Source organism: Carcharhinus amblyrhynchos, chromosome 3 (assembly GCF_965287045.1).
Source record: "Carcharhinus amblyrhynchos chromosome 3, sCarAmb.v2.hapA, whole genome shotgun sequence".
Taxonomy (NCBI): domain Eukaryota; kingdom Metazoa; phylum Chordata; class Chondrichthyes; order Carcharhiniformes; family Carcharhinidae; genus Carcharhinus; species Carcharhinus amblyrhynchos.
The window spans coordinates 109,088,798-109,114,680 of NC_137326.1; the positions used below are offsets into that span (position 1 = coordinate 109,088,798).

At 41.1% G+C, this 25,883-nt stretch overlaps 1 protein-coding gene across 6 annotated transcripts in view; it reads right to left on the reverse strand.

Annotated features, from left to right (window-relative positions):
- dis3l2 (DIS3 like 3'-5' exoribonuclease 2) overlaps positions 1-25,883 on the reverse strand; it is a 260,531-nt gene that overhangs the window by 80,168 nt on the left and 154,480 nt on the right. For all 6 annotated transcript variants that reach the window (XM_080185679.1, XM_080185682.1, XM_080185678.1 and 3 more), the window contains one exon: positions 14,339-14,418. In XM_080185679.1, coding sequence (XP_080041805.1) covers positions 14,339-14,418 — 80 coding nt within the window. The remainder of the gene's footprint in view (positions 1-14,338; positions 14,419-25,883) is intronic.

The following is a 25,883-nucleotide window of genomic DNA, read 5'->3' on the forward strand; positions in this document are numbered from 1 at the left end:
TCCACTTTCTTCCGTTGGGAAAAAGATACAAAAATCTGAGATCACATACCAACCAACTCAAGGACAGCTTCTTTCCTGCTGCCATCAAACTTTTGAATGGATCTACATTATATTCCTAGCTATATTCTGCACCCCCTTCTTCCCTATATATCCATGAACGGTATATTTTGTCTGTATAGCACACAAGATCAATACTTTTCACTGTATCCCAATACTTGTGACGATAATATAATCAAATCACATCTCAAGTTTCTTTTCTCGACAGCAAACGTCAAAGAATTTCAGGATCATCCTACAATACGAAGCACATTCCCAGCTCGTCTCCACCATTACAAATTGTCTCCTTAAACTCCTTTCCCTCGCCCCCTCTGCCATCATTTCCAAAAACTAATAAGATTGAAACTGAAACCATCGGTTCAGCTGCCTTAATTGCATTCCACTTTCTGCAAATTTCTGCCAAAATTCCCTCAGCACAAATCTGAATTTTCTAATTTTTTCCTTCATTTCCTCTTGTGCTCTAAGCTTCTCTTGTGCATGCAATCAATCTCCTGCTCTTTCGACTATTCTCACTAAACATCTGACAATCCAATTCCCTTCCTGAAGCTAATATTGTAAAATGGTTCTTTCTCCTCAGCTAATAACTATAAGGTTCATGGTGGGAGATATAGGAGGGATGTCCAAGGTTCACTCAGAGAGTGGTTGGGGTGTGGAATGCCTGCTATGATAGTGGAGTTGGACAATTTAGGAGCCTTCAAGCGGTCATTGGATAGGCACATGGAACACACCAGAATTATAGGGAGTGGGATGAGTTTGGACATGGCTCGGCACAATATCGAGGGCCGAAGGGCCTGTACTGTGCTGTACCGTTCTATGTAATACCTTGCTCCATTTCAAATATGCCTTCCTCCAAAGCCACATTCTTAGCCCCTCTGTTCTTGCAAACTTCTGCCATGTCTCCTCCTCCTCCTTCTAAATCCTCAAAAGTATTGTCATTGCCAAAATTTATGCCCATCTTCTGGCAATTCAACTTTCTGGTTCAATTTCTTTAATCAGATACAAAACAGGGACAGGTCTCCTTATTAAAAAGTGATATTACATCCACTGTTGCTGTTTGGGTGCTCTCTGTCTTAATGAATCAGTGTTAGGACTTTTTAAAAAAATCTTTCTCCTTCAATAATTATTGCAGAATACAATTACTTAACAAAACTTGGAAGTGATATTCAGTACTACACCACATCATCTCTTGCTTGTGATATACCTTATTTGGAGGCATATGGGGAGTAAAATCTCTCTTCCAATTCACACATCAACATTTTCAAAATCCCAATTCTATAGCCTTTGGCCATCCATTCAACATGATATTTCTGCAGCTACTGATCTGCACAACCATACTCTCAAATTTACCGTTGATCCCCAAGTCTCCATTAAGGCCATTACTCTCTTAGATTCAAGTGATTCTCTTGTTACAGCCTTCGTCTTCATTCCCTTAAGTCCAAGAAAGAAATGTAATGGCCAAAACGATTTAAGCATTTATCACCATATCCAGCTGGACCACATGAAACAGTGGCTCTTATACATCCACTCCAGGAACCCACATTGTCTATTTCTGCTTTTGTATTTGCCTGTAAAAGGTGAGGTGGAATATTTATTTATGATCTCTACCATTTCACCACTCTCAGGTAAAAGATGGCAATTTTCACTTCACCACTTAGGGCTAAAAAGTCTAAATAAGCTAAAGCTAGTTAGTTCTAGATATTCCTTGCATAAACCATGCACTTTCCACACCCAATCGTGAAGCAAAGTTGCAAACAGAAAATATTTGCGTCTCAAGGATTGTGACATTAAACCCTGACAAGTTCATCTGTTTTCAGATTTCCAAATGTGCTGCCCCTTAGACATCATTCACTCCCCATCCCCTCACCCCCTGCCTCATTGCTCTGTATATAGAATTTGATCATTTTAGCATAATTCAATTCCACCCAAGTCAAATAACTTGCTTATATCTCCATAATTTATATTGCTCAAGAGACTAGAGAAAGATACATATATAGGTGACACTATGCAGCAGGACTTCAAAGATATGACAACAAATAAATATTAAACTCACAGTGCAGCAGAGAGACAAAGAAATCAAAGAAAAACAGCAATTAAGTGAAAGAACAGAGATTGAGTGCAATGGAGGATAAACAAATGAAGGGATAGCAAATCTACAGGTGCCATGTAGCAGGGTGACAGATTATAAATGAAATTGAGCAGATTAAAAAAGCAAAAGAGATTACTGAGTGGAGAGGGACGTGGGAGAGCAAATATGAGCAACAACTGAACTGAGGGAGGGAAAGAACTAGAGAGTGGGAACAAAAATGAGAGCAGTGACTGAGTGGAACAGTGTAAAGGAACAACAACACAATGGGAAAATGAAAAATAATAACTGTGGGAAAGAGAGAATAGGAGTATAAGATATATACATGAATAATAGAGAAGCAACTGGAATTGCAGTAATGGGGTCAGACATGCAAAATGAGTGACATACACCAGCAATTTCCCAAAATCCTGATCACTACCCTAGTCAAGATTAGAATGCTAAACAATATTTCCTTCCTCCTTCCTTCAAGATGCAGGTTTAAAAAACTAAAGTGAAATTGGCAGAATTTTCTACAACTGATACAAGCTTTTCAAGTTATATTGACAGTGTTTGGAGCAGAATTTGAGAAATTGAACAGCAGGCATAATGCTGCCACCGCCTCTGAGTGGAACCTTCAGGGAGCACAAGATGATGAATGATCTCCCACTTTCAAATGATTTGAGCACATAAATCTTTAGATAGACATATTCACTGACTTAGTAACATCACTTCATAATGAGCCTTCTTTAGTCTCTACTATCACAATTTGACCCCCTTTCTTTCAACCTAAACTTTAATTTTTGCACATCTCTTGTCACACACATCCTGTCCAACATTCCCCCGTTCATGAATTGACTTTCCGACGTATACTGGTTGTTTGTTTGCCATCATGTTCTCCCAGTGTCTGTATGGGTTTCCTTCGAGTGTTCCGGTTCCTTTCCACAGTCCAAAAGACATGCTGGTTTGGTGCATCAGCATGCTAAATTCTCCTTCAGTGTACCTGAACAGGCGCTGGAGTGTGGCAATTAGGGGATTTTCACAGTAACTTAGAATGCCAACAGTGCAGAAGGAGGCATTCAGCTCATTGAGCTTGCACCAACAACAATTCCACTCAGGCCCTATCCCCTAACCTCAAGTATTTACCTTGTTAATCCCCCTGACACTAAGGGCCAATTTAACATGGCCAGTCAACCTAACCTGTACATCTTTGGACTGTGGGAGGAAACTGGGGCACCGGAGAAAACCCACGCAGACACAAAGAGAATGTGCAAACGCCACACAGACAGTCATCCTGAGGCCGGAATTGAACCTCGGTTCCTAGCGCTGTGAGGCAACAGTGCTAACCACTGTGCAAGCGTGCCACCCCTTAACTTCATTACAGTGTTAATGTAAGCCTATCTTAACTAATAAATAAACTTTTCCTCCAAAAACCTTAGATTATCCTTCTCAGCAGCTCCCTTTCTGATGTATTTGCTTCCTTCAAACCAATCCATAAAAGTCATTGGGATGTATTTTACATTGAAATGCTATAGAGATGCAAGTTGTTGTTTTCAGAAAATAAACTCCTGAGAAAGAAAGACAATGCCATTCCCTATGTACTTTACACAGACGTTTTCTATAAACTGTGGGAGGAAAGTAACTGCAGCTTCTATTTAAGAAACATGACCCAATATATGAATAATTCATCCTAACTCATAATTTGACAATACTGTCTAAGTCATGTGTCAGCAATTTAAAAATCAAGAGACAATGGAAAACTACCACATCAAAGAATTGGGCATTATAACCATACAAAACCTTCTGAATTTCAAATTAAATTTCTGGAGAGCAATAAATATGCAAGTTTCTGACAAACCAGTACTACAACATTAGAAGAGTTAGTCAGTATCCTAATATGGAGCTTCATTCAATTTTCTGAACAGTGATATTTTATTCTGTCAAGGAATATTAGCCAAGCACACAATGAATTCTGTGTGTTTCATGGAAAGGATTTTCATGGAAAGGATTTTCTATTTTGGGATAATATTTCAATATTCAAAGCCAAAATATAATTAGGTAGCTCATTTAAGTACCAATTTATGAAATAAATGTGCCACATCTGATTTGAGAATGCTGCTGATCATGGATGAAATGTTTTCTTTTCAGAATCATGGATATTGTGAAGCCAAAGATAACAAATGACTAATAGGGTTTTCTTTTCTTGTTGCAACAATGCCTCAAAGGTTTCCACAGTACAATGGCATCCATATTGTAAACCTGTGGCCTTTTTGAACACTTGTAAAGCAATTTTAAAATTGCTTTGTGTACCACTGCCAATATGCAGTAAGATATTTCTGGCAGTATAACAACTCTTGCCTGCATCATGGTATCAAAATGGCACATTATTATAAGAACAGAGCAAACAAAGCTGCTGTAAAATCTTGCAATCTATTTCTCTTGTAATACTGCAGAACAGTTGTGCTTGAATGTTGTGGTGCAAAGACCATAGAACTGTTATTAGATTAATTTAACTCATTCTGTTACTATATAAGCATCTACTGCAATTGAGACCAGGACTAAAAATAAAGGTACGTTTTGGCCCTCATCTTATTGTGAGCAATTTACAAATACTTTCATTTCATCTTCCAGAGATATGTACTATTCCACATCTAATAAATAGCTTTGTTGCCAACACACAGATTGTGGATTGAAGGTCAGCTCAATAAATGATCGCTTAACCTCTGCATATACTACACGTTATGGATAGTATATAGCATTGGTGTAAATCCATTTTTGGGTCCTGATGTTTGTTATAAGTGTGATTAGTTCCCTTTACACAAGCATATCTATTTTCTTTTCAAAACTGCCATTACCCCAACTCCAACATAGCCTACCCTTCTCCCATGCATATTGTTTAACTATCATCCTATCTCAACTTCCCCCATTTCTCTATGTTCTCACCTTCCAGCTCCATGAACACCCTTTTGTCAAACTTGCTGTTCAAAGGTCTGCAGTCCAGCTTTCCCTCTACAAACACATGGATTGCTCTGGTCAAAACTACAAATGACATTTACTATGATTGTGACCATGGTACATCAATGGTCCTCCCCTCCTTGCTTCTCTGCAGTGTTTGATACAGTTAATTAAGCAATCCTCTGGTGCTTCTCCACTGTTGTTCAGCTCCATAATACCAGCCTGGAGTGATTCCACTCTTATCTGATCCAATGCAAACCTGCGTGTCTCAAGCAACTGCTTATCGTGCTCCTTCAGGAGTTCCTGAAAGAAATGCACATTGAGCATCCATTATCCAAAAGCAGAGCTAAAGAGAGACTGACATGGGTATAAGACAAAGGGTGTGTTAATGGTGGTATTAAGAAGTGCTAATAGTAGAATAAGGGTAAGATAGCAGAGTGTGTTAACCAACGAACATAGGTCAACGCTCAGGGGAAGGAAAACTGAAAAACATGGGACAAATGGCCCTGTGGGGCAGGGGGATGGTTGTATAGCAACAAACCAAGAAAATCAAGGATGCTGAGTGAGGTGTGAATGCAAATTGCTGAGGTGATAATCTTCTCGTCTCCTACAGACACAGGTATGGTGCTAGTGAACCAGGGAATTACGAATGTTATTCAAAAAGGGATGTAAGGATAATGATAGCAACTACAGACCAGTCAGTTTGACATCAGTGGTGGGGAAATTTCTGTGAACGATTGGTGAGGCCAAAATCAATAATCACTTAGGCAAGTGCAGGATCATTAAGAAAAGCCAACATAGATTCATTAATAGAAAATTATGGTTAAGTCACTTAAGAATTTTTTGAGCAAGTTACAGAAGATTGATAAGAGCAATGCTGTTGATGTGGTATATATGGATTTTCAAAAAGCATTTGATATAGTGCCACACAACAGACTTGAGAAAAATTCAAGCTCATGGAATAAAAGGGAAAGTAGGCACTTGGATAAAATGTTGGCTGAGTGACAGGAAACAGAGAGTAGTGACAATCATAGAACACCTATAGCACAGGAAGAGGCCATTTGGCCCATCAACTCTGCACTGACAACAAGCCCACCCAGGCCCTATCCCAGTAACCCCATATATTTACCCTGCTAATCCCCCTGACACTAAGAGGCAATTTAGTATGATGAGTCATCGTAACCAGCCCACCTTTGGACTGTGGGAGAAAACTGGAGCACCCAGAGGAAATCCACAAAGACACAGGGAGAACATGCAGACTCCACACAGACAGCGACCCAAGCTGGGAATCGAACCTGGGTCCCTGGCGCTGTGATGTACTAGCGCTAAATAGTTGCTTTCCACACTGGAGGAAGGTTTTTAATGGAGTTCCCCAGGAGTCAGAGCTGGGACCCCTGCTCTTTCGAATATATATTAATGATCTAGACTAGCAGTTTCCAACCCTTTATATGTTACGGCACATGTCCTTACAAATGTAGTAGGATTAAAAGGGAGCTTAGGCTGCAACAAGATTGGAAGGTACAGAATAAAACGGCAGCCTGGCTAAAATATCAAAGCTTGCTGCAGGAAACAAACTTCAAATAATTATCTTTCAGACAATACTGGACAGTCACAACCCAGGTGCTACACTTCAGAGTCTGTAGCAATAATAAAGAATCAATACTATTTAGCATGACCCCACGATGAATGGAGATAATGCTCAGGATCCACTGTGCCTCCGGTTAACTCATCAAGCATCAGGATAACTGTGGTAATTGATTTCCACAGATAAAATTTACACGTTGGAAGGTACTTGTCGTGATTAGGTATTACAATGAGGTAGACACGATCAACACAGGATATGAACAAGAGAATGGTTAAAGATAAAAGCATGCAGGACAATTAAGATAGCACAATGTGACAAAAGCAGAACATAGAGTAACAAGATGATGACTTACTTGGAATCCCGCATGTAAACATTGCAGCACGCAAAGGTATAAGAATGTTGTAAGAACCCACAAGGGAAGCATATATCGGAAGAATCTTAAATTATAGCTCTGAGTGTTGTCCCTCATGCATGTTGAACAAGCTTGAATAAACTGTTTTGGTGACGTTTTATACAGTCAGTTCATTTGACCAACCCTCCAAAAATATAAAAATATTTTGAGGCTTATCTCCTATTTTCTCTGAACCGCCCTTGATTTTTAGGGCGTTTTTCAGCCTGCATTCTCCACTGTCAGAGAACAGCCATGGTGTGGAGATGCCGGTGTTGGACTGGGGTAAACACAGAAAGAAGTCTCACAACGCCAGGTTAAAGTCCAACAGGTTTATTTGATGGTAAACCCACAAGCTTTCGGGGTTTGCCCCTTCATAAGAACATAAGAAATAAGAGCAGGAGTAGGCCATCTAGCCCTTCGAGCCTGCCCCGCCATTCAATAAGATCATGGCTGATCTGTCGTGGCTCAGTTCCACTTTCCCGCCCTCTCCCCATAACCCTTAATCCCCTTGCCTATCAAAAACCTATCCACCAGTGTCTTAAATATATTTAGCGAGGCAGCCTCCACCACTTCAACGGGCAGAGAATTCCAGAGATTCACCACCCTTTGAGTGAAGAAGTTCCTCCTCAACTCCGTTCTAAACTCCTCCCCCCCCCCCTTATCTTGAGGCTGTGCCCTCTAGTCCTACTGTCCTTTCTGAGCGGGAAGAGCCTCTCCACCTCTATCCTATCCATCCCATTCATCATTTTATATGTCTCAATGAGATCTCCCCTCATTCTTCTAAACTCTAACGAGTACAAGCCTAGTTTATTCAGCCTCTCCTCATAGTTCAACCCCCTCAACTCCGGTATCAGCCTAGTAAACATCCTCTGCACTCCCTCCAAGGCCAAAATATCCTTGCGTAAGTGCGGTGACCAAAACTGCACACAGTACTCCAGCTGCGGCCTCACCAGTGCCCTGTACAGTTGCAGCAAGACCTCCCTACTTTTATATTCAATCCCTCTCGCTATGAAGGCCAGCACCCCATTCACCTTCCTGACCACCTGCTGCACCTGCAAGCTTGGTTTTTGCGACTCATGCACAAGGACCCCGAGGTCCCTCTGCACCGTTGCATGCTGCGGTTTTTCGCCATGTAAGTATCAGTCCTTCCTACCATTATTCCTACCAAAGTGGACAACTTCACACTTGCCAACATTAAATTCCATTTGCCAGTTCCTGGCCCATTCGCCCAGCCTATCTAGATCCTTCTGCAGACTTTCCACACCCTCTGCACAATTTGCTGTTCCACCAATTTTGGTGTCATCAGCAAATTTCGACACCATACACTTGGTTCCCTCCTCCAGATCATCTATATAAATGGTAAATAGCTGAGGCCCCAGCACCGATTCTTGGGGCACTCCACTAGTCACCAACCGCCAATCCGAACAGCACCCATTGACCCCCACTCTCTGCCTCCCATTTGACAGCCAATCCTCTATCCACGCTAACACCCTACCCCCAACTCCATGCCCCCTAACCTTCTGTAATAACCTCTTGTGCGGCACCTTATCAAACGCCTTCTGAAAATCAAGAAACACCACATCTACCGGCTCTCCTCTATCCATCGCCCTAGACACATCCTCATAGAACTCCAATAAATTTGTCAGACATGACTTCCCCTTAACGAAACCGTGCTGTGTCTGCTCTATCAAACAATTCTCCTCAAGATGCCTCGCTATTTTCTCCTTGATCGCGGATTCGAGCATTTAACCTACGACAGACGTTAAACTAACCGGCCTATAATTCCCTGCCTTTTGCCTGCCACCCTTCTTAAACAACGGCGTATCATTAGCCGCTTTCCAATCTTCCGGCACTTCCCCGGAATCCGGCGAGGTTTGGAAAATAATCATCAAGGCATCCACTATCACCTCCGCCATTTCTTTCAGAACCCTTGGATGCATTCCATCCGGTCCTGGGGACTTGTCCACAATCAGTCCCTCCAGTCTGTCGAGCACTGCCTCTCTAGTAACAATAATGTCATTCAGGCCCTCCACTCCTACCATCTTTCCATCACCGACACCCGGTGAGTGGAGCGTTCTGGTCTCAAACGGAGCATATAAAGGCACGCACAGTTTACAGAATACTGATTAGAATGCAAGTCTTTACAGCTAATCAATTCTGAAAGGTGCAGACAATGTGAGTGGAGATAGCCTTAAGCATAGGTTAAAGAGATGTGTATTGTCTCCACACAGGACAGTAAGTGAGATGTTGTAAGCTCAGGCAAGTCATGGGGGTTACAGATAGTGTGACATGAACCCAAGGCCATCCTCATGTGTGCGGAACATAGCTATCAGTCTCTGCTCAGTGACTCTGCACTGTCATATGTCGTGAAGGCTGCCTTGAAGAACGCTTACCCGAAGATCTGAGGCTGAATGCCCGTGACCACTGAAAGGCTGGTGATTGTCGAGCAGATGAATGAACACCGTTTGACAATCACCAGGCAAGACTGTTTCCTTCCTGTTGGCAAGCACTTCAGTGGTCACAGGCATTCAGCCTCTGATTTTCAGGTAAACGTTCTCCAAGGCGGCCTTCACAGAATATGGAGAGACAGTATAAAATAAAGGGAGAAATTCTAAAGGAGGTGCAGGAACAAAGGGATCTTGATGCAAATGTACTTAAGTCAATGAGGAGTTCATGTTGAACTTGTATAACACATTAGTTAGACCTCAGCTGGAGTACTGCTTCCAGTTCTGGATGCCATAGTTGAGGAAGGATGTGAAAACACTGGAGACAGTTTCACAAGAATGATTCCAGGAATAAATAACTGTAGTGATGAGGATAAATTGGAGAGGTAAGGCTTGTTTTCATTGGAGAAATAAAGGCTGAGGTGTGATATGTAGGAGGTATCCAAGATCCTGAGGTGTTATGGACAGGTAAGTAGTGAAAAACTGCTCCCTCTCAAGATGATATCAAGAACTAGAGGGCACAGATTCAAAATAATGGACAAAAGGAATAGAAGTGATGTGAGAATTTTTTTTCATCCCAAGAGTGGTTGGAATCTGGAACAAGCCTCCTAAGGGAGTAGAGGCATGATCAATCAAAGTATTCAAAAAGAAATTAGATTCCTATTTGGTAAGAATGAATGTGCAAAGTTCAAGTGGCAAGGCATGAGATTTGGGTCCAGGTAGAATGCTCTTTCAAAGAGTCGTGCAGAGTTGATGGATCGAGTGGTTTCTTCTGCATTGCAAAGATTCTGTGATTCTGAGTGGTGTTAGAGGATCAGGAATCAAGGTAGGTCACTAAGGATTATGGTTATGGGTGAGCAGGACCCAGGCAACAGAGTTTTGGATGAGCTGAAGGTTATGGAGAATGGCAGATTAGCTGACTAGGAAAACAATGGAATAGTCAAGACTGGAGGAGGAAAATGCATGATAGAGGATTTAAGCCAATAGATGGCTGAAATAGGAGAGCAGATGGATGATGGTTTGGAGGTGGAAATATGCAGCAGTGATGTTTTGGAGTTAGAATCTCAGTTTGGGGACAAATGGAACGGCAAGGTAGTGAACAATCTGGTTCACTACGACACAGTAGAGAGTCATAGAATCATACAAGCCTTTCAGCCCACCACATCTATATGAGTCATCAAATACTAACCTACACTAATCCCATTTACCAGCACTTATAGAGTCATAGTATTTGGGGTGGGGGATAAAATCAGTCATAATAATGCAAAGTCTCTGGTGACGAAGGCTTTGGTCCAAGTATAACTATATTAATTATTCTGTAATAACAATTACATTAAAACCGGGACTTCCACCCCATCACACTATTCCTTTTCAGAGTCATAAATTTACATCACCCAAATATGAACTCCATATATCTGGGCTGAATACAAGTGCCAGTAACTATGCTCTTGATCAGACATTTCCTGCACACCACATTTTTCCCTGTAGTTTGATAGTTTAATTGTGTTTCCTGCATACTAAAAACAGTTTCCATACTTTTCTCAAGTTGTTTTCCATATGGGCTTATTGGAAAAAAAATTTGGTCCAAGTTTATAAATAACATAATTAGTTACAATATACACATACATTAGATCTCTGTTGGTGTTACTCATTGTAACTAAAATGAAAGGAGATATTCTATTACAAAATTTGCAATTACATTTCTTTCTTCATTTATACTTATCCAAATGTGACTAATAACTCGTCAGTGACATTACCCACATTTAGTTGATGAATACAGATACTTCTTATACAAAATAGTGACAGAATTGCAAAACACCAGAAACTCACTCAATCAAGCGAGCTAGTGGCCGGAGTCTCAAACTGTATTCTGTCAGGTGATTATTATAATAAAATTGACCTAACAATTCATGATAAATGATGACAGAAAACATGATCAATGTGATATTGATTAATGGGCTGCAAGTGCATGACCAATGCAAGAATTATTATAAATATGAATGATAAAAAGAGGTGGCATGGACAAGTTGGGCCAAATGGCCTGTTTGTAAGCTGTAAACCTCTATGACTGTGATAAAAACAATGTACTGGATTTTGCAGATAGCAGTGGATGAATAGCACTCACTGTTCATTATGCTTACATCTTCCAATTGATTTTACATGGCTTTTGACAGGCAGTTTATGGTCCTTGGGTGTTGGAAGCAGCATGGCACCCTCTGGCAATTTGGGACACGTGTAAGTGGGGCGAACAACAGCATATCTCATTTCAACCAGACTGAAGAAACCTCGTTTATGCATGAGGGTCTACACTAGGAAATCTTGAAATATTTAAATCAATGAAAATCATGTACAGAGCATGAGGGAGAAGGGAAATTAAAAATGGGATTGAGAGGTGAGAAAGAAAAAGTTTTCTACAATCTCCAGCAAAAATTAAAATATGAAGGAATGAGACAACACATATAAAATTAAATTTTCAGGGCTAGAAAGGTTGTTTGGCATTAAAGTCATTTTTGATGCTATTAAAAATTCACTTATTCCTGAATGCACAAGTCCTAACTTATCTGGCATTTTTGAGTTCATGCTGTTGCATTGCTTTCAGTACCAAGTCTGGCAAGGACCGATACAGCACATTGTGAGGAGGTGGATGCTATTTATGACAGCGACACCAGGATTTCTGTATTCAGCTGCAAACGCCAAAGGTTGTTGTCTCATTAAGTTTGTTGTAATATTATAACAGTGAGTGCTGCTAACTTCACCATTATTATCTACACAAAATCTGGACCAATACATCTCCCCCTCACTTGCAAATGATGTTTAGTGATGGAGCTAAAAAGATATTCGGACATAGCGTTCACAAGTGATGGATCCTTTATTGACTTCTTATCGATAAGGAGGAGAATAGAATAAATCCTAAGGCCGGTAAATTATTTACAAATGATGCAAAGAGGTAGGCTCGAGACAACAGTTGTTTAATCGCGTTTCACTGGTAATGTCATAATCTTTAGTAGCAGATGGAAGGAATGTCTGTTCAGACAATGATCACCTAATCATGTCATCATTACAGTTTCAGTGCCATTGCAAGGATATTCAGCTGTGTCCTACTGACAGATATAGTGAATTTGTCCCCTTTGTCTGTGCTGACTATTTCATGTATATGCAGAGACAACCAATCTACTGTGAAGGTGCTGCTAATTTTCATGGTCCCTTGGCCGACACCCTGAACTCACTTCTCCTGTCTCTCAACAGTTCTCACTGAAGTTGTGACTGGCATGACACTGCCCAGGAACATTAATTTTCCAACGAACAGATACACATTTACCATGATCAACCTCTGGTAGGAATTATGCACAATGTTAAACATGATGAATTTTCAAAAAGTAATTAACACAATGATCCAAAGTACTGTTTTTCCAGTCACTGTAAGTACAAATGCACAAAAACATGTTTTGAACATTATAGAAAAATACAGAAATAAAATGTCATTTTGAATAAAGTTCAAAATCCTCTTTAGAATTTGCAAATTTTGGAAGTTTTTCCTAATGGCTTTTTTCAGGATGATTGAATTAAGAAATAGCAAGAGATAAGTTATATAATCAAAGTGGTAACAAGCATCACACTGACCTTTAGAATAATGATTTTACCGGAACCCACGTATTTAAAAAGTACTTTTCAATATGTGTAAAATAACACTGGGTTTTGTTTTTCCATCGTGCAAGTAGCAAATTGCACTGTCTTGGCATTTTATAAAACTTAATGAAATCTACAATGGAACATGTTATTATTGCCAAAATTAGTCAAGTAAATGGCTGGAAATTTCAATTGTATTTTTGTGCATAGCAGCTGCTCTCATCTTACCTTTGTCTCCGATTTTTTTAATTTTCCAAACATTATATTTTTTAATAGATTTTAGTAGCTGTAAATTTTGGTTTCAAGCATCACAAGGGTCTTCAATACAACATATGTGCTTACAGATTACATATACTAGTTGTATTACATACTTCTGGATGAGGTCATGGGGAGGAGGCAAGGGAAGTGGTGCAGACATTGACCATCTCCTTTAGCATTAAGCCACTATTTTTCAGTATCTAAAGCAAATGTTAGTGTACTCAATCTTCATTCCTCATCTTGGCTGAACTTCCGCCTCCCCCCCACACTACTTAGAAACTTTCCTGTTTCGTGTGTAGTCTAACTTAACTGCTCTGGAAAACAAATGGACACATTTGTGAGGCAGAATGGGAAATTTCAACACAGCAAAGAGATGTATTTGTATCAAAAGTACAGGCTTCTTTGCAAGTTGTAGCAGAGCCTTAATCCTTCACAGACAGGCTCAGTGGGCAGGAATGGATTTGTGGAAGAATCACAGCAGAAGTTTTTATATGTTACTCTTAATTGCTACATTGGAAGGGAACTCGGGCAAACAATCTACTTTCATGTGCCTTTCCCTCACACAGTGCTTCAACTTGTAGCTTGGATTGTGCTGTGGTGATTGAGAGAAACAAAGTTAACATTCAAAACTGTTCTCCAATGTACTTCCTTACCCCAATTTTTCTAACTTGCAAAAATCAAAGGTCATAGAATCATAGAATTGTCAACAGTGCAAAAGAATGAAACAAAAAAGTTCAAAATATCACAATGTAGCAACTTGCTACATAAATACACATTATAAAACAACTCTCAGAAAGGAGGCAAATGCAAAATGTGATGTTATTTATCCACACTTAAAAGGATGTAACGTTTTGTCAATTTCTCATCTCCTGTTATTTAAGGTGATATAACATAAAACATGAAATCTGATTAAACCACGAAGAAAAGCTTTAAAAGTACTTTCAAAAAAGGCAACTTACTTATTGCTGTCCTTATACTCGTAGATGTAGCATCCTTGAGGCAGTCCTGTCTCGTTATCCAAGGTAAAGACAATCTTTGACTGTAAGAGAAGGACACAGTCAATAGCACTGATTAACGTTTCAAAATAAAAAAAAGTTCCAGTTTTGCTCAACATCCGATCTACAACACAATAGGAAGGAATAAGGGACTCTATACTTACAAAAGCGCCAATACTCAGCTACCTTCCCTTCCCCACAGGCTACCTATATTGTAAACAGTTCCCTCTTTCTGGTACTGTTATGCCCACTTTCAAATACGTCACCATTACTCCACTCCTCAAAAAAAAATCTAACTCCTCCATCTTTGTTCCATTTGCAACTTTCTTCTTCAAAGTCCCTGAATATGTTACCTCCCTAATCCATGCCAATCTCTCCTGCAAATTTTCAGCCTTGCCACAGCACTGAAACAGGTCTAATCAAAATTGTGTTGCCTCTCTCCACCTCACTTCATTTGCTGGTGAAAGTCTCATCCATGCATCTATTATTTCAGACTCATTTATTCCAATACTCTTCTATCTTCCACCCTCTGAATATGTAAGCTCATCCAAAACATGGCTGCCCACAGTTCAACTCAGACCAAACCCTGTTTTTCTATCAGGCTTGCTGAACTACACCAGCTCGCAATTCAACACTACAGATTTAAATTCTCATCTTGGAATTCAAATCCTTCCATCATCTTGCCTGTTTCCACTTTGTAACTTCCTGCAGCCTTACAACCCTTTAAAAATTATGCTCCTCCTATCCTAGCCTCTTGTGCAGACCTGATTTTCTTGCTCCCACCACTGGCATCCATCCATTCAATTTTCTTGGCCCTAAGCTATGGAATTCCCTCCCTAACCCTCTCAATTTCTCTTTCTTCTTTTAGAACGTTCCTTAAAAACAACTTCTAACCAAACTTTTGGTCATCTGCACAAATGTGTCCTCTTTTGACTTAGTGTTAATTTCCTTATCTGATTATACATCTGTAAAGTGTTGCACAACTTTATCATATTTACGGTGCCCATATATGGAGGCAGATCATAGATTGGCCTTGTTCTCACTGTGTGGCTGAAAACATGATTGTACCAACTTTTACTTGTCCATATACAAACAAATTAAGTGAAAATTAAACAGAAAGCTTGGCTGGAAACCTATGATCTAATTTTAAAATGCTGAAGCATTTATTTGCTTCAACTCACCAAACAAGGCAACAATACTTTGTGCAATCATATAAATTACTCCATGCATGTTATTTGTAAATTGAATTAAGAGAAGCCCAAGATATAGACTTGGGATTAGAACAAAATGTCTTAATTTTCCTTAGCAGTTATAAACAGCTCTACAATGAAACAAAGTACATTTTATAACATGCCTTGTTTATGTTAAAGAAAAATATTAATTGTATATGTATCAAAAATTATAATTTTATTCTGAGAGATAATTAGGAGAGTTCAGGTCCAACCCTGGATATCCAGGATAATTCAGGGCTGGATAAGGAAAAAGGGAATGGCTTTTAGCAAGTCCAAAGGGAACAGTTCAGCTGTGGGCCTAGAAAAATACTGGAATTGCAAATGAGAACTTTAAAAAAGCGATTACAAGAGCAAAAAGAGGGCATGAAAAAGGACTTACAAACAAAATTAGGGAGAATTCTAAGATATTCTATCAATATATTAAAGGGCAGAGGTTAACCAGGGAAAGAGTAGGGCCCATTAAAGACTAAGGGGGCAATCTACGTGTGAAGTTGCAGGACACTGGAAGGGTGTTAAATGAATAATTCTCATCGGTCTTCACTGAGGAGGAAGATGTAGGTGCAGAATTCAGGAAAAGGGACTGTGAGGGCCTTCAGCCATTTAACATAGGAAGTGAGGAGGTACTGGAGGCTTCAACGGGCTTAAAAGTAGACAAATCCTGAGACCCGGATGAACTGTATCCCAGGCTGCTGTGTAAGGCGAGGCAGGAAATTGCATGGGCTGGGATGCAAATTCTTAATTCCTCCCTGGCTAGAGGGGAAGTCACAATAAGAAGTCTCACAACATCAGGTTAAAGTTGGACTTTAACCTGGTGTTGTGAGACTTCTTACTGAGCTTTCCCCAGTCCAACACTGGCATCTCCACATCATGACAACCATAGAGGGGAAGTGCCAGAGGAGTGGAGGACGGCTAATTTGGTTCCACTTTTCAGAAGGATGGTAGAGATGAACCAGGGAATTACAGGCCAGTGAGTCTCATGTCAGCGGTAGGGAAACCACTGGAGAAAATTCTGAAGGAGAGAATTAATCTCCACTTGGAAAGGCGCGGGTTGATTAGGGATAGTCAGCATGGCTTTGTCAGATAGAGGTCATGTGTAACAATTTTGATAGAATTTTTCAAAAAAAGTGATCGACTGTGCGGATGAGGGAAGTGCAGTTGATGTGGTTTATACGGATTTTAGCAATGCCTTTGACAAGGTCCCACATGGGAGGCTGATTAAGAAGGTTGGAGCACATGGAATTCAGGGAAAATTGGATCCGAAACTGGCTTAGAAATAGGACAAATGGGTGGTGGTAGAAGGCTGTTTGAGTGACTGGAGGCAGGTGTCCAGTGGTGTACCACAAGAATCAGTGGTGAATCCCTTATTGTTTGTTATATACATAAATAATATAGATGAGAATGTGGGAGGAATGGTAAGTAAATTTGCAGATGACATGAAGGTTGGTAGGGTGGTTAATAGTAAAGAAGGTCATAGGATACAAGATGGGTTGGATAGGCTGAGAAGTGGCAAATGACGTTTAGCCCTGATAAGCGCTAGGTGATGCAATTTGGAAGTAACATGACAAGGGAGTATTCAATTAATGTCAGGACACTTAGAAGCTCAGAGGATGGATGAATCTTGGGGTATTTATTCCTAGATCCCTGAAGAGCAGGTGAACAGGGTAAAAGCGGCATTTGGGACACTTTATTTTATCAGTCTTCGCATGGAGTATAATAGCAAGGAAGTTATTTTAGAGCTGTACAGAACATTGGTTGGGCCACAGCTGAAGTTTTGGTCAACTCACTATAGGATTCCAGCGAGAGGCTGAATAAATTTTTTGATTTACTTAAGTAATGTTTTACATGTGTTTAACGAGCCAGGCATTCAATCATCAGTGCTCATTTGCCTTTATGGCCTCACCGGGAGAGGTTGTCTCTGGCAAGGAAAACACCTGCACCCCTTGAATGGGAAACAGCTGTGTTGCTCTTGCCGGTAGAACCGGAGACCACTGAGGCCTCAAATGGGGTTTGAGGGCAAAGGGAAGTGCCTCTTGGATAGCGTCAGCCTGACAATGCCTACCTGGCCCTTTGGACAATGCCAGCCTGACAGTGCTTGCCTAGCACTTTGGCAATAGGCAGTGCCAGGGACCGGGCCTGAAGGGGCAAGGTGACCAAACAGAGGAGGGAGGAGGGGGCCCACTGTCGCTCTGCCTGTGATTGGTGGAGAGGGGTGAGGCTGCTGTGCACTCTGCATTGTGATTGGTGGGGGAAGGAAGTGCCCACTGCGCACTCTGCCTGCGATTGTGTGTTTGGGGGAGGGGGGCACTGCCGCTCTGCCTATGACTGGTGGGGGTGGAGGCACAATCAGTCTGTGTGGCATGGGCTATATTAAGGGGGCCGGAGCGGTGTGGGGCTCACAATTGGCCATGGGCCCCCACGATTGCAGTGGGGGGAGGGGGGTGGAGCTGTGTTGAGGCTGGCTGTAACAGCAGAGACCTGATAGCTCTCTCTCTCTCAAGCCTCTGCTGTCGGAATTGCGCTTGTGCAGACACAGAGGTCTGCACATGTGTGATAGCTCCCTCTGCTGTTAGAGCAAGCTGGCTGGGGATTTAAGCCTCGCCCACTGCTAGAAACATTCTAGCCCACTTTGTCAAGCACTATGTGCATCAGATTGGGAATAAAAACTCACCAAAAAATGGATTCACAACTCTCCCATTTTCATGCTAGCTGGACACTTCAAATTTTTCTTGTAAAATTCTGCCCCCTGACTCTATAATACCGAGCAAGTAAAATGACCAACATCTGATTTTCCAAAATGAATATAACTCATTAAAAATTGAGACTAAAAATAGTTTGAAGTTTATAATAGGCCCATCACCATAGGCTAAATAATACAAACTCTAGAAATTAGAGGTACAAGGTCATATTGGCCACATATAATTAACTGCATAGTTTTATTTCTTTTTATAAAGAACATAAGAAATAGGAGCAGGAGTAGGCCATCTAGCCCCTCGAGCCTGCCCCGCCATTCAATAAGATCATGGCTGATCTGTCATGTCTCAGTTCCACATCCCCGCCCTCTCCCCATAACCCTTAATCCCCTTGCCTATCAAAAATCTATCAACCCGCATCTTAAAAATATTTAGCGAGGTAAAGCTGATACCTCTGTGTATACTTCAACGGAAGTTTCACAATTAACCATATGGTATAACATTTGAGTTGCAGGGTCCTGACTTAGTCTAGAGGCAGCAAGACATTCCCAGAGTCAGGTATCTATAAGTGGCATTTCTATTTTGGCTTCAACTAGAATTTGCCTCAATTGTTGAGTATTTGCAAAGATATTGTGCTCTGAGGGAGCTGCAATGAGCCAATTATCTAGACATCTTGCACTGAAAAGTGCAGCAGTTTTAAAAAACTTGGTGTGGACTGAGCGGTCACATTGAATGGATAAACACAAGTATTCAGAATTAACTTCCCCGCATTGAAAGAATCTATTTCTGTGGGACAGTCTTATTACTTTGTGGAATTTTTTGAATTCTCCAGTTACTAGCAACTTGTCACCTAAATGAAATGTGGCAACTTTATTTATAATCTTGACTTGTTCATTTCAAAGATCCTTATTAAACTCTACTTATAAGTATGGATATTAAACTGAGTACTATGAGGTTGTGGTCACTTAGGGTTGCCAACCTTCTTGAATGTCTGAGAGTCTTGAATAGGGCATGAATCTCCTGGGGATTACTTGCTAGCAGCCTGAGAGAAATCTGTCCTTCAAATTTGCTGCTGCAACTGCAGATTTTCTTCATTATAACTGGCTGTCACAGAACAGAGCTTAGGGGTGAATTTAGTGGGTGTTAACCAAAGGTATTAAGGGACATGAGCAAAGGAGTGAACAGTTAGGTCACAAATCAGCCAGGCGCTAACTTAATGGCTGTGAAACAGGTTCGAGGAGCTGAATGGTTGACACCTGCTCCTGTAACTATCTGCTGGAGAAATAACCAGAAAACAGGAGGCTAGGGTTTGGGGAAAAGAGACAACAGAAGAATGGGAATCCAGGTAAGACAGCTTTGGATCTCTGGTAGTGAAAATGGAGAGAAGGAAGAATGAGAAAAGGGGGATTCGGTATTTCCTGCTGGGAAAAGCAGCAACCTGGCAAATAGAAGTGGTGCCAAAAGGAGTAGCCAGTGAAGGGTTAAGACATTGCTGTGGGCAAACAGTGAAACAGTACAAGCAAAGAAAGAATAAAGGAAGGCCATGAGGCCAAAGGATGCTTCACAAGTGGCTGCTGAGGCACAGACAAGAACATAATGTTAAGAGCAATAGGATGAATACTTGCAAACTAGGAATATAAATCCATTAGAGATGAGGTGGGAAGGGAAGCGGGAGGGTGGGAGGGGGGAGACTGGAAAATGAGATTACAAGATAAGGTGACAGTATCGATACAGTAACCAGCTCACGGTTGACATGTGGAGTGTGATTTTCTCAAAAAAACTTAGTGCCCAATGGGCGGGAAAATAGGTGTTTTTTCTGCCCGTTTCTTGGGCAAGCTTAGTAAAATGAATTTCCAGCACTGTGTGCAGCACAGAGATGGCCATCAGGGGATTTACTGGTTGGAGAGAGCAGGGAAAGCCTAATCCTGCCCAAGAGGCCAGCATTGGACCACTGAAGGGGCCAGTGCGCATGTGCCTCCGCCCTGGACATCGCAAGCCTCCCAATCACTGACCCAGGCCATCCACCTCCCAATCGCTGGCCTTCTGATGGCCAGACCTGGCCTCTGAGTGCTGGCTCCATTATAGTCCCTGTCCACTCCCAAGTGCAGAGTTCCCCCATTCAATCCCCTTCTATTGCCCCTACTCCACCCACCACTCCCCAGTCTGGTTCCACCCCTGTCTGCCCATCCATGAGGCCTGCCCCCTTGGCACAGCTCAGTGCCCCCTGGGTCTTTTGCACTCTGCACATAAGACAATAGAAACACAAACATTTTCATAATCTACTTTAAAAGTGATTTTGCAACATCAATTATGATTTCTTCTGTTATTGTGAAAGCATTAAAATGTTTATAAAAATCACATTACAAGCAGAATTTGAACTTTTAAAATAATGTATTATATAGAAGCTAAATTTTTTAGTTCAAGTATTGTGGCTAATTATTTACCTTCCTGAGCTTTCTATATGTATTCTTGTTTTGAGTGTTCAAATTAAAATGACTTATTACACTTTTAATGCTCATTTCAATTTGTTTATTTTACTACAAAAAAAGAGTTGCATTTTATATCCCCTTCTAAATGTGCTCTGGTTTTGCCATTAAAGTCATTAATTTTGTCTATTTTTCCAGAAACATTGAGGAATTTTCAATAATTTTCCTAAGAGCAACTAAAAAACAGATAAAAATTTTCAGCTGCAACTTTTAGAAAACAAAGAATGGAATATAAAAATAGAATGTTAGGGAACAAACCTGTTAGAGGCAGTACTAGTTCGTGATATTTATTTCAATTACAGCGGATGTGCAACACTGGGTGGCATGGTAGCACAGTGGTTAGCACTACTACCTCATAAGTGCCAGGAACCCAGGTTCAATTCCAGCCTCGGGTGACTGTGGAGTTTGCACATTCTTTCCAAGACTGCATGGGTTGTTCTCCCACAGTCCAAAGTGCAGTTTAGGTGGATTAGCCAAGCTAAACCGCCCCTTAATGTCCCAAGATGTATAGGTTAGATGAATTAGCCATGGTGAATATGCGAGGTTACGGGGATAGGGCAGGGCGAGGGCCAGGCTAATACACTCTGCCAGTGAGTCCGTGTGGACTCGATGGGCTGAATGGCCTCCTTCTACACTGTGGGGATTCTATGAACAGCCTCTACAGAGCTTTATTCCGTGTAACATTGCAAATCTGAAATGTGTCTGTGTGACTCAATTTGATTACCTGAAAATAATGGCACTCCAGTTAGTTCTCATGACCATGTTGCTCCTTGTAGCACTGAACAAAAGCTTCAACATTTCTAATTATTTCTACATAATGTAATGCTTGGCTAAACCACAAAACCCAAGTAATCAATCAGCAAAGATCAAAACAACTGCCAATATAATGTTAGAAAGGCAATGGGCATTGTGGCAAACTTTAATATGATTAGGTTAAGAAATTTACAACACACTCAAAAGCCATCACTTCATTATTTAAAACTCTCATCCTTTGAGTTACTGGGAAACCACCAATTCTCTGCAATGGGTAGATTGAGGTGCCAAAACCAATTTTATTCTTTTGAAAGCTAGACAAAATAGCCATTCACATCAGTGCATTACTGAAAGTGGTATTGTTTGAGCTATTCCACATCACCAGCAGGGGTAGTCTCCAGCATGGCTTAAGTTGACGGTAAGGTCATATCACGTGCCACTTTGCCACACAATGCAACTGCAGTTGAAAACAGAGTGCATTAAGTTAAATTTCTGTTCAGATTCTCAAGTGTATTTTAGAAACGACAGAACCTCATCTATCATTTATAGAGATGATTTCAAGTACACATTCTTAAATTGAATTTGTTCTCAGGAAAAGGGCACAGGGACAAAAATCAAAATAAACCACTAACTGCTTGCCCTACATTCTATTCGGACTGTGTAGAAGTTTTAATTCAGCTTGCACTGTATTGTAATACCCAAATAAACAGGAAACCAACTCAGTGGTACTAATTTGCAGTAGGAAAACAATCTTACTTCTGCATTTGTACCAACACTGTGTTTCTGAACACCAATACATTTTAGAACCAACTCTTCAACATTTTATAGTAAGCAAACAGTGCAATGGTTAAGAATTTAGCTTTCTCATGCAATGTTTGAATTCTAACAAATTTGAGTGTGGTCAAGATTTCAGAACATAACAAACTTCTCTAAGACCTTGAAAACAAATTGAAAAAGTACTAATACATATGGAAGTTCTCTTTCAGCGGTTTTCTGCAGATAAGATGATCTCAATTTACAAATAGACACAGAAGAGATAAATTAATATAAAAAATAAATGCAAAAAAAACTGAGGCAAAAGCATCTCAGATTTATCATGTCGTTTACACACAATTCTGGGAAATTGGTTTTCTAATGTAAATTGTGAAATCATCCTCAGCTTAAAAATTTTTTCTCTTACTAAACGAGTTTAAGATGGCAGTGATACAGTGGTTAGCAATACTGCCTCACAGTGCCAGGGACCTGGGTTGGGTCACTGTCTGTGTGGAGTTTGCACATTCTCCTCGTGTCTGCGTGGGTCTCCTCCGGGTGTTCTGGTTTCCTCCCACAGTCCAAAGATTTGCAGGTTAATTGGCCATGCTAAATTGAAGCTCGTGTCAGGGTGATCAGCAGGGTAAATATATGGGGTTACGGGAATAGAGCCTGGGTGGGATTGTGGTCAGTGCAGACTCAATGCGCCGAATGGCCTCCTTCTGCACTGTAGGGATTGCATATGGAATATCAGCATTTAAGTTTTTTGTAACAGTATGGATAAATTTTCTATTTGAAATCTGCAGAAATATTCTTTAAACCTTTGAAGTAAACGAGGTAGAGTAAGGCATAGGCAATCTCTTCCTTTTGTAGAGATTGTATTCAGTCTGGCATTAGTCTGATCACACAAACTTAATATGATCCTCTTTGTGTAGCAGGATATGTAAAATTAGATCACCAGTACATTTGAGCTCTTACCAGATTTCCTCTGCTTAATAATGTCATGATACTTAGCTGAACCACATTAATCATAGAATCACATAGAACAGAAGCAGGCCATTCAGCTCATCATGTCTGCACAGGTCTTGGAAAGAACCATCCAATTAGTCAAACTGGGGCACTGCGACCCCAATGGTGACAAAGTGCAAATGGTGACACGTGCACAAAATCTCATGAGAATCAGAAAATGAGATTCTCACCAGGGAGATCGCATTTTCTGATTTTCCCTGTGCCTTGCACGCGATGTAATAAAGTTCCCACTCGCAGGATGGGAACCTCATTTACTACATTTTGATAAATTTCAATATAATTAGCGGGCTTCTCCCCAGGTTCCCCCACAGTCAGAATTCCCCCTCACCAACAAGACATCATGTCGGCGAAGTTTACAACAGGTATTGAAAAACATGAAGCAAACAAGTGGAGATGCACAGGTAAGTATAGCTCCTGGGGGGAGAGGGACAACTCTGGGCAATGTCAAGGGGGCATGGGGGAAAGGGATAGTGGGTTGCCTCAGTGCTTGCGTATGTCGGTGGGGGGTGGTTGCCCCTACACTTCGGTGGGGGTGTGTTGGCCTTCCTGCCTGTGTGGGGAATTCCCCATATCCGTGTGGGTGCAGAGGAGGGGGGAGTATTATTTTTAGTGCAGAAAAGGTGCCCTGACCTTAGATCCCACCCACTAGTATTACAGCATCAGAGACACCTGCACCATTTTATTTTACTCTGAACACTCTATTTTTCAAGACAATAACCAAGGGAACTGCATTTATAGTAAATATGGGAAATATTTGCCCAGTCTTTCCACCGAAAGTGCATTTTTTCCCTAAGCATTTATCCAATTTCCTTTTGAAAGTTAATTTTGAATCTGCTTTCACCTTTCAGATAATGAATTCCAGATCATAACAATAGCTGTGTTAAAAAAAATCCTTTCGCCAAGTATCTTAAGTCCATGTCTCCAAATTACTAACCATCCCCTCAGTGCTCTATCATAATTCCTTTTAAGAGATTTTGAAATTAAAGAAATTAGGAGAGTTTGAGCATCTCTCTTAACCTGCTGTGCTCCAAAAGAAACAATTGCTGCTTCTCCAATCACTTCACTTAAGTTCATCATCCCCAGGACTATTCAATTTAATCTGCCCTGCATCTTCTCAAAGGTTTGACGTCTTTCTCCTAAATTGTGATGTCCAGAATTGAACCCTAACTCCAGCTAAAGTATTACTAGTGTTTTATAAAGGCTTAGCATAACTTCTTTGCTTTTGTTGTCCATGACAGGGTGGATTTTCCACTCCCATTTTCAGAGGATAGGAAGGCCAGAGAATGTAGCAGAGTCCCCGAACAGCTTCTGTCTGACAGGATTTCCCATTGAGATTGCCCTAGCACCCTGCCAATGATACAGTGGGTTCCTACCATTAAAAGTTGGGAACTCAATTAGCATACATTTACATGTCACCAACGGGCTTTCCCACTTCATCATCATCCCCCACCCCCTCCCACAAAGGGATTCACTCCTCCCTCCTGGCATAATGTCACAATGGCGAGGTTTACAACAGCTTTTGGCAAACAGGGACCTGGCAAACTGCAGGTACACAGGTAAATGGGAAGACAGTGTAGTAGTAGTATTGTCACTGGATAGGACTAGAGGGCACAGCCTCAAGATAAAGGGGGGGCGGTTTAGAACAGAGTTGAGGAGGAACTTCTTCACTCAAAGGGTGATGAATCTCTGGAATTCTCTGCCCGCTGAAGTGGTGGAGGCTGCCTTGCTAAATATTTTTAAGACGCGGGTTGATAGGTTTTTGATAGGCAAGGGGATTAAGGGTTATGGGGAGAGGGCAGGAATGTGGAACTGAGACACGATGATCTTACTGAATGGCGGGGCAGGCTCGAGGGGCTAGATGGCCTACTCCTGCTCCTATTTCTTATGTTCTTATGAGTAATCCAGAAACCCAGAGTAATGCTCTGGTGACCTGGGTTCGCATCATACCAAGGCAGATAGTGAAATTTCACTTCAATAAAAGTCTGGAATTCAAAATCTAGTGATGATCATGAAACCATTGTTGGTTGTTGTAAAAACCCATATGGTTCATTAATATCTTTTAAGGAAGGAAATCTACCATCCTTACCTGGTCTGGCCGACATGTGACTCCAGATCACAGCAGTGTGGTTTAGTCTTAAGTGCCCCTCAAAGGCAATTAGGGATGGGCAATAAATAAATAAATGCTGGCCCAGTCAACAATGGCCACATCCAATGAATGAATAAAAAAACCAAGGGGGAGATGGTCATGCCCAGGCAGTGCCCTGGCACTGCTTCCTGACAATGCCCTGGGGCACTCAGGGAGTGGGGGGCCTTCTGTGGGTATGTGTTTTTTAAAATTATTTTCCGATCAAGAGGGTCTTTAAATACGGCACCCATATTTGTCAAGAGCTGAGGTTGTGAGCCCAATGAATGAATTTCTGTGCTGGTGTGATGCCAGATACACATGACATATGTACCAATGTATGAACGTATCACACTTCTCGTAGGCATAAATGAACCATGATACAAGCTTAACTGATCATCCTAAATTGGTTGTTGGTGTAGCTTTTAGCACATTCAGGATCGTTCA